The sequence below is a fragment of the Pithys albifrons genome, chromosome 22 (genome assembly GCF_047495875.1).
Source record: "Pithys albifrons albifrons isolate INPA30051 chromosome 22, PitAlb_v1, whole genome shotgun sequence".
Lineage (NCBI taxonomy): Eukaryota > Metazoa > Chordata > Aves > Passeriformes > Thamnophilidae > Pithys > Pithys albifrons.
In genome coordinates this window covers 4,217,552-4,230,359 of record NC_092479.1, presented here as the reverse complement: position 1 = coordinate 4,230,359, position 12,808 = coordinate 4,217,552, and the positions used below count along the sequence as shown (strand labels likewise).

The following is a 12,808-nucleotide window of genomic DNA, read 5'->3' as shown; positions in this document are numbered from 1 at the left end:
AGCACAAAACTATAGACATCATGTTAGCAGGTAGTAATGAGGAATTAAAATTAACAGTGTGCAATGTGAGTTCTTGAACACTCCTGCAGAAATCTTAATTCTAATTAAAGGCAAGCTGAATTCAACATTTTTTGCACATTTAACATTATTGACTTTGAACTTTCCAGTAAATGCAGAACTCAAATGCACAACTGCATACACTATTCAATAAAGCAAAATCCAAAATGTATCATAAATAAGTATTTTATAACTTTATTAAACTCAAGACATGACAATATTCAAAATACAAAGTGAATTATTTTTTATTCAATACTGTACACGATGCAGAAATATCAGTGCATTTCCTTAGCATGTATTTCACCTTCATTTAGTTTGTACTAAAACAAATAAAAAGTAAGCTTTAAAATAGCTCAAACATCTCATTCAGCAGTTTAAACTGTAAACAGCCTTGTTTACTTCTGTTAGGAGGAACACATTCATCTCTGTACCCCCATTAATGAGCACCCTTTCTCTTGTGCTTTTCTGTAAAAGGATAAATGTAACGAAAATGAGCATGAGAAACTGCTAATGTGGCACCTCAGCGAACTTCAGTGGGTGGCTGAGGCCCAGTGAAGAAAAATTAAACAGCAAGAAGCAGCATCTGAAGCAGCAAGAGACGGGACTGACACTGTTCATAAATGGAATCATGTTTTTTCCTCACACCCTCCTCCTCCTCCCCTAAAATACTGAACAGAAACCAAAACACAAGACCAGCTTGTGCTGTATTTCTGTATTTAATACAGTCAGAATTTCATACTCTAGGTGAGCACATAGTTGTTACTGCCTACCTGATGGCAGCCACGTGGCTGCTCAGGACACTCTCACACCTTTCTAGGATCCAGCAGGAAAAGAGCAGCAGCAGAGGCTTAGCAATAGCTGGTCCAAGTCTCTTCTAGGAAAACTGCAGGACTGAGCCAAGTGTGTCTAGCAGGTGAATCCACAAAACCAACTCACTTTAAGTAAGTCTATTAGCATCAAATTAATTTGTAAAATAGATTAAACTTTCAAAATGTGCTTCCAATATGCCTGCCAAGTCTTGAAGTGGGTATCAGATCTTGCAGTTACCTTCTTATCAGGTTGACATATCCTAGTCAAAGAGGACACTGTCTGTTCTCAGTAGAGTTACTGTGTAAAATTGGAAAGTACCTGATACAAAACCTATACTGCATTACTTGGTCTGTTGTCTGCTTTGTAAGTGACTCATAAGCAAAGCTTGATTTTTTTTATTTTATATTTTTTAATAATATGACTACCAAATAAGTTCATCTAGGTAGCATTCAACTGGCCAACTGTGACTACTATCCCTCCATATGCTTCTGTGGGATCTTTGTCGCTTTTCAGCTTACATACCAAACAAAAAAGTCTTAAGAAACGTATCGAATAGATGCAGCATAAGAGGACTTTACCATCCACTTTCCAGTTCTCAGAAGACAAACGGCTCCTACTTCATTCTCTGAGAACCATAAGAACTTTGTAACATGATAAAATTCAGCTCCATCCTGAACAACTGAGCAGGGACTGTGCCCCCAGAAGCTACGGGGAAACCACGTAAGACTGGTGCTTTCGTTTCAGGTGGCCACCTATGTCCATTCTGGGTTTTGAGTCCAGTTTTGTTGGGGCTGAGGTGGCTGTGCAGTCACCAGACCAGGACTGAACCTCAGTGTTAGAGCTCCTTTCTTCTGCTTCTCTGAAGAATTTCTCATACTTGTCCAAATATGGAGGCCTTTCAGGTAGCAGATAGTAGTGTGTTGAACTGGCCTTCTTACCATTTTCAATAATTGGAAGAATGCAAGGGACCCTGTTTGAAGATCCTTCACTATTTTGTCTTTGTAGAGCTTTGCTGCTGACATACTTAGGATCAGGTGCAAAACTCTGGGTGGGGGGCATAACCCCATTGAGGTATGATGGGAGGCTCTTGGGACTCGGGGTACGGGAATTGCTGCGTGACAGAGGCTCTCTGGGTGGCACTTTTGGAGGCCTGTCCTCATCACTGTACGCACTAGAAGCAACTTCTGCTGACCACCTCCTGTAGTCTGGCTTGAGAGCCCTTGGAGGTATGGGAACCCTCGGTGGAATCTCTGGTTTATCTTCATCAGAGGTTGGAGAAGACCTGTTTAAGTGTCCAGATAGTCTTACTATTGGTTTATTAAGAGATCCAGCTGGTCCAGAATGGGACCTTCGCAAGCGTCGATGCAGCTGCTGTTGAGGAGGACAAATACTGGATATGTATACATTTAGGCTTTGTGTAGGGTTGGAATCTTCTGGTTTTGGTCCTGTTGGAGTATCAAAGTATGCATAGTTGATTTGTCCACAGCCCCTAAAGCTCCGCCGGCTTGGAGCACTGGATTTAAAAGGAGGAAGTTCATAATCTTCTAACAAAAAGTCAGTATCTGAGCTAGTCAGGAATTCCACTTCTTTGTCAACCTCATCTGCAGCAAAGTCTTCAGAAATAGGCAGAGGGGGTAGTGGCCTCGAGCTGCGGTCATTGGAAGATGCAGACAGAAACTGAATTGGTCCATTTTTTATTGCCATGTGAGGAGGTGTTTCTTCAGAAACACAGCTCATGGTTAAAGACAGTTTACTAAAGCCAGGAATGAGATGGTCTTCGTATCTTGAAATTGTCTGTTCATTTTTAGGACTTACAGGAAGTGGACTGGATTTCTGAGACGGGACTTGGATGCAACTTTCAGCAATGTGGTCATTCATGGAAGCCTGGTTGGAAGAGTGCCCTAAAAAGGCAAGAAATTCTTAGAGACACTTTTCTAAGTAACACTCTAGTGCATGACTTTACCACTGCGTATTTAATTCCTTCTAACATTACAATAAGTAGTGTCTATTTAGTAACTGCAGTAGTGAAATAAAGGTATTACAGATCTCTTCTGGTCATGGATTTATGCATTTAGTTAAGATAGCAACAAGTTACTTTATTGTTTCAGGCCAGTGCTCCAGTTCAATGTGGTAGTCAAGAGACCCCAAGCATAAGCAAGAGGGAGCTACAGCTACAAAGATGCCAATACAGGAGTACAGTGGAACAAGTGCTATTTTAGTAAATGGTATTCTGCCAGAAGTGTAATGGCAACTCAGAGGCATCCTACGTAAAAGGGGTGCGTGGGGGTGTTTTTGTTTGTTTTAACTTCATCGTGTTATTTAAAAGTGGTTTTTTTTGTTGGACTTGAATAGGAGCATTTTCTTGACATCCTCCATTCTGGCACCGGGGGGCGCCCGGCACAGCCGGGACAGGGCAGGGCCGGGCCCGGAGGGGTTTCCTCACAAATCACTGCACTTCTGAACACTCCTGTGTCAGTCTTTCATACTCACCAATGGATGGCAAATGCTGCTCTGTTGATGGACTTAAATTATATGCCACTGCTATAGGGTCCACATTAAAGAAAGTACTAAAAAAAAAAAAAAAAAAGTCTTCACTGTAACCAAACCACAGGTCTGTTACCGAATACAAATTTATAACAATCATTTCATATACTTGAAGATGCAATAGATCAAATTTTAGCCTCACTCACTTTTCAAATCCACTGTGGCTACCCCAGCAGGTTTTCAGACTCCCCATGCCTTGACTAGTGTGAAGAAATCCTGTTTTTAATGGGACTCTCATCTCCTGAGCAGCAACTCCTGCAGTTGACATTGTGCAGTGTTCTTGGTGATGTTTCACCTCAGATATTCAGGACTTGACAGGTTTCCTGCGGTTTTCATTCCCTTTAACAGAGAAGACATAAATTTCAGAAACACAAACCACATGATTTCTCTCTCATCTGCAATTTCAGTGTTCAAATAATTAAACAGCTTGATAGAAAGACCTTCTGTCCTAATGCTTGCCAACAGGAAAACTGCCCAAACATCTTGTTTTAGGTCTGACTGCAAAATTAATGTACAAAATGCATAAGTTCTCTGAGAGAATTAAACTGTATAGAAAAAAATACATTCAGTAAAGCTATTTATATATATCAACTGTGAATCAAAACATTTCAGCTCTTGTTCTTAAACTATTAGTTATTCATGCAAGAAAGGTTTTTAAAAAGTTTTCTAGAACAATCTATTTAACTTTGTAGTATCTATCTATCTCTCTATCTCTCTATCTATCTATCTATCTATCTATCTATCTATCTATCTATCTATCTATCTATCTCTTTTTGCTAAAGAGTTTCGTTTCCAGTGTACCAACATGTAACAGCCTAGTCTGTTGTCAACCATTACCTTCAATAGCCTTTGCTCCAATACACAGAATTACTGACTACTTGAACTGGAATTCTAAAACTTCTTTTATATAAAGCAGTAAGCATTAAGATACTTTAAAACAGCCTCAAGTCTTCTAGTTATTTCAAACAAATTGGAAATCCAGTGATTTGAAATAATCTCAGCTAAAACTGTCCAGATCTATTTGGAATGTGTGAACAATGCTTTATCTGGCCCATTTACAACAGAAAAAATGTGTTGGCAATTACTGTATATTGAGTAAGTAATCAGAGTCTGAGGAACAAATTGACTCATAGGGCTTTGCTTAGGAAATTCAGAAAGGATTACTGGGGAGGGGAAGGGGCAGTGTAAAATTAGTCAGCATCATGAAGGCAGGAGAAATGAAGGCCAGGACTATAAGCCAAGATGTTCTCTGGGTCTGTGCTTGATCTACACAAACACCCTCATTTCAGCAAGGGCAATATGGTGTTAGATGGCTGATTAAAAAAACCACATACACAAAAACCCCACCAAACCAAACTCTGCCCAAACCAGTTTAATTTGTATCTCCCTTGAGAATTAATAGTATGACCATATAACATTAATGTGAACTTCTCCACGCTCCTCCCCCAGAGGAATTCCACCTAAAGAAAAGTCAACCAACAACTGAGGGCCAGCTCCCTCAGTGCTACCTGCACACCAGCACACCTGTCCAAACCCCTCACAGGATGGCACTGCAGTGGGCACAGAAACAGCTTATGGTAAATCTGTTCTAAACCAGGCTTTCCATGCAGACGTGTAACCTCCCTGTTCCTTTAGGAGGAAAGATCCATTACACTTATTTGCACCACAAGGGTTGGGCAGACTCCTAAGCAGGACTGTAACCAGGTGCCCTGGGATTAGTCTGCAACACAGCACCACTATCTGCCATTGTTTGAGAAAGGCCAACGCTGCTGTGCTTTTCCAAACCTGAACTGGGTTCAGTGTTGATCATCTTAAGAAAACAGCATATGCAAAATAGCTTCTGGCTGTTTGTATGTTCATGGTGTGCAACACCCAGTCATGTTCTCTTTAAGAGTGTGATGGTTTTCTTGATCATGACTTTGAGTGATCACCACTGTGTCATCAGAAGTGGGATTTTTTTACTCACTGTCACTTACCCAGATATATCAGGCATTTCAGAACAACTCTGGACAGGAGGCTTTAATACAAGTGAACAGGGGCTGACCCAGTGTTTTATCTGCTGCTGCACAGTCCTACTTCTGTCAGCCCTGCTGATTCTAGTGCAGAGTGTTCTTCCTTTTCAGATAACCTCCTTAAAAGGCTTGCTTAATGCTGGAAATTTTTGCATAACACAGTTAAGTTGGACCCTTCCCAGTAATAGGAATTGCAGATTTTCATAGCAAAACTAAATACAAACATACAGCCCCAGGAAGCAATAACTAATTTCTGTAAGTACAAGCAGAACCATTGTCTGTGGGGGACCAGAACACCAGATATATCCATTTGTCAAAATGACTTAAGCAGCACAGCACATGTATAGCACCAATTCTAAAATTACTTATCATGTTAATGTAATTTGCAAATAAAACACCCATCTTATCAGCTCATGCTGTACTAAGCAATGATTTTTTGTGCCTCACAAATCCTATCCCATTAGCAACAAATCTGCAAAAGAAATGAAGGAGAATGAGTAAGTGACCTTAAGGCCAATGCCTACTGTCCATTTCAGTATTTCTAAAGTCTAATGTAAGTTACAAGTTAAAAATTCACCTACAAAACACTGATTAGTCAGCAAATGACAGCGCTCCACTTCAGTTCCTATGCAAGACCTGACAAGACCACGAGTGAGACATTGATTATGATACAAAAAATGAGACGAGGGGAACAAGTGCTGTAGTTTGAGAGCACATGTAATGTGCTGTGTTAACACACAACCCTTGCAGGGCTTGTTAAGAAGCCCAGCCTCCACCAGCTGCCATGCCAAAACCACTGCTGGTAATTACTGTGTCAGCTTCCCCAGTGCTGTCTAAATCTCAGCTCTCAAGACTGATAGTTGCACAATCACCTCTCTGAAATCCCTCTGGAATGCGAAGCTCAACATCTAAAATTACTTAAATACTTACATACTCTAGGAAAAGGTAATTTTCACTTGTTTCAATCAGTCTTTATTTTTTAAAAAATAAAAGTACAGACAATTGTTACAGCCACAAAACCCGCTTCATTCTAACAATAACCCCTCTGTGAATTCACAGAAGGTGATTTCCCTTGACATTTTGGAGAGTTATGAAACTATCCCTGGTGCCTTAAACCAGGACTTATCAAGAGAGGTAGTATTCTCTCACTAAACTACCTAGTTACTTCTTCAGTTGGTGCTTATATTTAAAAACATGCATAAGCTTGTTAGAAGACAGTTTCTTAAAAGGGAGACAGGAGAACAAGTAACTGAGAAGTACAAACTGTATTTCAGACAGCACACTCTTACTAAAGCTGAGTAGTACATATTATATTCTACTAATTGGCTTTAAAAACTTTTAAAAACTACAAAAGTCAGCCATGAAGATACAAACATCAACAGTTCTGAGTGTTAACTACTGTCCCAATCCTGCCTCCTTAATAATGTAAGGATCTAAACTTAAACATAAATAACATCAAACTGTATTTGCTAAAGAAAACGGACACTGTGCAATAGCAAAGAATTCTTGATCTCACCCTCGTGTGCTGCCCATTTGCACAGAATGGGCCTCCCCTACCTTGCTTGTCTGGCCCAGTAATGCATCGATTATGGCACTTGGGAAGACTGGAGCACTTTTGAAGATTCTACAGTTGGTGTTATTCAAAAGAAATGGAGTTCACACTAAATCTGTACCTAGTAATTTCTTCAGGGCAGATACAAGGCAAAGCAATTCAAAGGTTTGTTGCTGCATTAGGAACTATCAACGCCATTCCTTGTAAGGCAACAGCACCAAGGAGATACTTTTTAACTGTTCAGGTCTGCCTGCATTAACAAATATGAATTATACTAAGTATGGGAGATGAGATTAATTTCCTTTTTTTTACAAGGCCAAATACACCTTCAGAGTTGAACTGGGGAGTGAGGAATAAATGATTTGATGGCTACCTGCAAATGGTGAAATGTATCCATAAACAGCAGGGTATCTACACAGTGGTATCTACAATGTATATGGGAATATGTGGAACATTTTTTGTGGTGAGCTACAGAAAACACCTCAAATATCCAGTTTTCATATGGATACATATCAATAAACACTTGTGTTATAACAACAGTAATCTCTGTTTAGAAACTAAGCAGCATTTGCATATATTTTAGTTCAACACCTATAATTGATCACACACAATCTTGTCACTGTTCCCTGCTCTCCCCACCCCGGTGCAACCAAACATTTGAGGCAAGTGGGGTTCATAGTGAACAAAACCTTCCTGGCAGGCACAGTCTCTCTACAATGTTTCACTAAATGGAGACAGAATACAGCAGTTTCCTGCACAGATTCCTGAATGCCTGTACAGATTTTGGACAGATTTTATAAAGGCAACACACCTGAAGAGAAGCTTCGATATTTCTCATAAGAACTGGGAACGAGGGGAAGAAAAAACAAAAAGCAAGACCTACTTACTCCTTTTGGGAGGGGAACAAACATGTCTACCTTAAATCCACAACCTATTTTTGCTCACCTTGCCACCACATTATCTTTAACAAATCTCAGAAGCAATTCACAGGAGGAGGGGCACATTTTTGCACTGCAAGTCATCCACTCCAGTTAGCTGTTCCTTATTTGACAACGTGATGTAATTTCCTTTTTCTCCTTTGACTTTCTATTTAACATAAGTACCTGAGGTACAGCCACCCCTCTGAATATTTAAGTATTTCAGACTTACAATTGGACTTTAAAAGCCTAAGAGCTGTTAATATACTTTCTGGAACTCTATATACTTAAAAAAATAAAAACCAAAACCAAACTCAACAAAAAATTTCTAGGTCTCTAGTTCTGATATCATTCCTTAAGTACTTCTCTCTGTGCAACAAGATGAATGCTGAGTAACTGACACCCAGCAGAAACAGTGTCATGAGGAGGTCAGTTTAAATCTATTATTTAATAAATAATTAATCTTATTTACCATGTCCCAAATCTCCACAGTGCAGTTCAGTATTCCTGAATCACAGGCCAAATCATGCCCAGATATGGGCCTCAGATTTTTCCATTTAGAGGAATTAGATTCTTTACAGTTATTATATAAATGAATTATGTTTTTAACTTTGAGATTCTTTTCTCCACATTCTTACAGCCAGAAATGGACCATTTTGTTGTAATAAATTTAAGACTATGCTCACTTAGTAAATGCTCAAATCACACATGACTGCAAATAAAACTAATTCTATGGGTATACTCCCCACAAATCAACTAAATAGCAGATAAATTAGATATTTAACTTATAACAGTCAGCCAGTTTGAAATACATTCAAAGAATCACAGTTCACCAGAGTTTAAGTTCTCTTAAAATTTGGGCTACCATTTCACAGTCCCACACAGCAAATGGGAGGAACCTGCAAATCACCAGCAGAAAACTAATAATTAAACAGCAAGACAATTGCCTTGCCTCTGCTTGTCAGATTTCAGATGCAGGCTTAAGGTTTGGTACTTCACCCTCCTGAAAATTTTAATGTGAATATAGACAGCTTACATTCAGGAAATAAAAATTCCTTTATAGCTGACTCAGAGTCATAACCACAGTGTTAGACACACCGTGATAACTTTTAATTCTGTTTTCCAGTGTAGAGAAGAGGAACTGTTTTCCTCTGAAAAAATTCCTACAGTGCAGAGGATGACAAAGGGCTTCATCAAGAATATACACCCCCTCAAAAGCCAGCTTTCATTTAAAAGAAAAATTAGAAAATTATCCCATATAGGTAGAGAAAACTAGGTTTGTGCATCAAATAATAAAGGTAAAAAACTAGATTATAAATGCAATTCACAAATGCATTTGTGATGCAGAGGCATCACTCACCTGTCATTCCAGGAGAAAAAGATTCAAGTATTCCCAAAATGACCAGAGACCTTGTCCCCAGAGCCTTTCCTATCCAGTTTATTAACACATAATAAGGTACTGCTATCTTTAGATCAGGCATAATAAACTTTTTGCTTATTACTTCAGAATGCTGCCCAGGGCCCGTGGACCACCGGAGCCTCCAGAGATCCCTGTCCGGGTTTCTCTGCGAGTCACAGGCTGAGATGCGCTGCCAGCACTGCGAGAGCACAGCGATGTCTCCGGATTTACCCACCACACACCGGCTATTTTAAAAAATCGAGGATAACTGTGTAATGCGATAGGAAGTCACAAAGAAATGTTTACTCTAAATTAAGCCATTCTAAATTAGAGTGCGAAGCAGAGAGTCTGAGCCCACAATACGGTCCTCCCCTGTTTACTCCCAGGAACGAGACGAGCACTGATCCTGTGTCGGCTCGGGAGGGACACGCGTGGCTCGCCACGCTGATTTCCCAGAATGTGGTTGGGGGCTCCGCTGGCCCGGGCCGGTCGGTCCCCCGTGAGGGGCTCCTGCCCTGCCGCGGGAGCGCTCCCGAGTCCCGGCACGGCCCCCGCGAGTGACCGGCGGGTCCGGCCGCGGTGCCCCCCCAGTCCCGGTGCCCCCTCAGCCCCGCTCCCGCCGGCGGCAAACGCGGTGCTGCCGCTCCCTCCACGCGGTGCCCGGGCCGGGGCCACCGCCACTCCCCGCGCCGCAGCCGCGATCGCGGGGCCCGGCCAGCTCCGGCGCCGCGGCCCGCCCGCCCCGCGTGTGCCGCCGCCCAACCCACCGGCCACGGCCCGCGCTCCTCCGGGCAGCGGCGGGGCCCGGCGCGGCCCCGGGGACACGGCCGGGCGGCTCCGGTGCGCGGGGCCGGGGGCGCCGCCGCCATGTCGGCGCGGGGCCGTCACTCACCCCGACAGCGTCGCGCAGCTCCGCGCGGCCGCCGGCGCCACACGCATGCGCCGCCACCGCGCCCGGGCACTGCCGCGGCGCGCGCCGGACGCCGCCTTTATACCGGGGGGCGGAGCCTCTTTTGGCCACGCCCCGCACCGTCATCGGGACAGGCCTTAAAGGGGCCGCGCCGCGGGGGCGCCGCTGTGTCGGTGCGGTGCGTGCCCCATGCGGGACGGCGCTGTCTTGGTGCGGTGTGTGGCGGCCCCGGCGGGAGCCTCGGGGCTGGTAGCGCTGCTCCGGCAGCTCCCGGGGCTCGGTGACAGCAGTGCTCGGCAAGCGGGGGTGAAGAACCCCCTGGGAGCCGCGGGGAACCGCAGAGCTCGCGGTCGTTCCCTCACAGCGGCACAAGCTGCCGTGGCCGCGCCGGCCCTGCGGCGGCTGCTCCGCTCTGTTCTCCAGCGCTCGGCCTATCTCCTGCCCCGGCCCATGCTCCGGGGGCACTGCCCGCTGGGTCCCGTGTGCGGGGGGATGGCGGCGTTACTGTCGTGTCCCCCCGCGGCCTGCCCGGGCCCCGCTGCCAGGGCGGCTCATCCCCGCGAGCCTCGGTGTGCGGGCCTGGAGCTTCCCCTCACCGTCCTGCGGATCAGGAGCCGCTCCGCGGAACGTTCCCCGCGGGAATCATCCCGGCCGGCAGCAGGGAGCGCTCGCCGGCCCGGCCCGGTGCGGGGCCGGGAGGTGCGGCCGAGGCTGCGCCGCCTCTGCCCGCCCGGGCCCTGAGGGGGGCCAGGCCCTGCCCACGCGTGTGGGCACCGGGTGTTTTGCTGTTACTGTTCTTCATTATCGCTGGGAGGAGGGAAAACACCTAAGCCTTTACTGTTGCAGGAATTACTACTGCGAACGTCAGTTTTCCTGAAGCAGACGTATTTGTGTTGAAATAAATCCACGTGTAACGATTTATTTGGCATCTTGAGTAACTGTAGGAGGGCTGTCACGGATTTTTTTTTTCATTTTTCTTTTTTTTTTCTTATTCTGGTCTCTTGATGTATATAGACACTGATAGTACAACTAGCCCTAAATATTATAATGAATAGGTATAAAGAATAAAGTTGTCTTAAAAATATGTTTCACACCATGTTGATGTGACTTCACTAAGGCAAACTCTTGCAGTGCCCCCATGGTGGAACATGAGGAATAATAAATGTTTGGGTTTTTTACTTGTTTATGCCTTGTTTATCCAGGAAGGTGCCTTTCTGGCATCCCCTACAGATGTTACCCAATGGTCTCTGTACTTCCATCAGCAGGCTGGGGTTTATTCTGTTGGATAATGGTGTGGAATTTTACTCTCTTACTGTTAAATAGCTTTACCTGTGGCCTTTGTTCACTAACACCCCACTGCCCTAAATTTCTCAGTGTTCTGCTGAACAAAAAGGTTTGGTAATGGTGTCACTTACAGTAACTTCTGTGCTGAGTTGAAGAATCAAGAAATTGAATTCTGCACCAACAGTTACATTCCCATTTCTCACCTTTCTTTGCAACCACCTCACAGTTCTGTAGGCACATGTAAACTGTTTTTTTGCAATTTGCCAAGTGCCCTAAGACTCACTTCTAAGTAAACTTGTACAGCCTGATTGGTTAATACCAGTTAATAACAAGTCTGCTAAAATAAAACAGCTCAGGTAGTATTAAAAAAAGAGGTTTTATACCTCTCTTGTACCCAGTTCTGGAGATGGATAGCAGACTGGTCTTCATTTAATAAATTAAATGTCTGGATTCTGTGAAAAACATGGGCTTTCATTCATGATCTTGCCTTTCATTAAAGGATTCTCTTTGCAGAGGAAATCCCAGAGATACTTGATGTCCTTTGATCAAAGCTGTCCTATTTCTAGCTTGCTTTGCAGCCTATACCTTTTCAATGATTTCAATCCCCTTGATGTTTCCTGTTTTCAACACTTAAAATTTTCAGTAGCTACTTCTGTTTGTTCTGAGAGGAGAAAGGCATATGTGTGAGCAGCAGCTGGAGAAGCAAAAGGCAAAATCTCTTTAGCAAGCTAGAAAATAACATACCAAAAGACTAAATGGAAAATAATAGATATTTATTTTTAATATAAAATGTATGGTCATTCTTTAGAATATTGTGATTTTTTTTTTTGTAAGTGTACTTCCATAAACATTAACTTTGTTTTACTGTACCTGCTGCTGTATTATTGCTTAATCATGCTTGTTTCTGGTAGATGCTCTTGAGCAGGAAGCTTTGGGGTTTTTTTTCCATGCTTTCTGGTAAGTGTGCCTCCTGTATGGTTACCTGAAAGGGAATGAGTAGCTTAGACACTCCTCTTCTTGGCCTTGTTAATGACTAGAAAAGTTAATTGTGGTCAAGCATCAGAGAGGAAAAGCTTTCCTGAAGAGAGGCAAACAAAGTGTAAGTTACATGCTGTGGTGGTAGTTTTTGCATGACTAGTTACATGAATGAGTGTGATGTGGCTACGCTTGTGCTGCTCTCCAGAGCTGCTTCTGCAGAGCCAAGATCATCTATCAGTAGTTATTTCAAATGTAGCCTTTGCCAACCCTTTAGTAAGACATTGCTTGGGACAAGCAAACCCAGCAAAAAGCAAAGCAGAAGGTGATCTGTGAATAAATGTTTCC

General features: G+C 43.4%; 1 protein-coding gene across 2 annotated transcripts; it reads right to left on the bottom strand.

The window, feature by feature from the left end:
• Positions 1-227: 227 nt before the first annotated feature.
• Positions 228-10,253, bottom strand: ERRFI1 (ERBB receptor feedback inhibitor 1). Of its 2 annotated transcripts, none has more exons than XM_071575818.1 (4): positions 10,184-10,253; positions 3,558-3,750; positions 3,358-3,434; positions 228-2,768 (listed from the first exon to the last, which is right to left on the bottom strand). In XM_071575818.1, exons 2-4 carry the CDS (start codon positions 3,677-3,679, stop codon positions 1,573-1,575), a joined length of 1,395 nt encoding a protein of 464 aa, XP_071431919.1. In that variant the 5' UTR covers positions 3,680-3,750; positions 10,184-10,253; the 3' UTR covers positions 228-1,572. The 2 variants fall into 2 exon arrangements, with proteins under 2 accessions (XP_071431919.1, XP_071431920.1); XM_071575819.1 differs by lacking the exon at positions 10,184-10,253 and adding an exon at positions 10,059-10,167.
• Positions 10,254-12,808: the final 2,555 nt, after the last annotated feature.

What these genes read in the sequence shown, in the direction of transcription:
- ERRFI1 (XM_071575818.1), bottom strand. Translation starts at nt 3,679, where the DNA reads ATGTCAACTGCAGGAGTTGCTGCTCAGGAGATGAGAGTCCCATTAAAA. An exon ending in AGCCACAGTGGATTTGAAAA is followed by an intron (nt 3,435 to 3,557) that starts GTGAGTGAGGCT and finishes TTTTTTTTTTAG; the next exon opens with TACTTTCTTTAATGTGGACC. An exon ending in GCAGCATTTGCCATCCATTG is followed by an intron (nt 2,769 to 3,357) that starts GTGAGTATGAAA and finishes TTGCCTTTTTAG; the next exon opens with GGCACTCTTCCAACCAGGCT.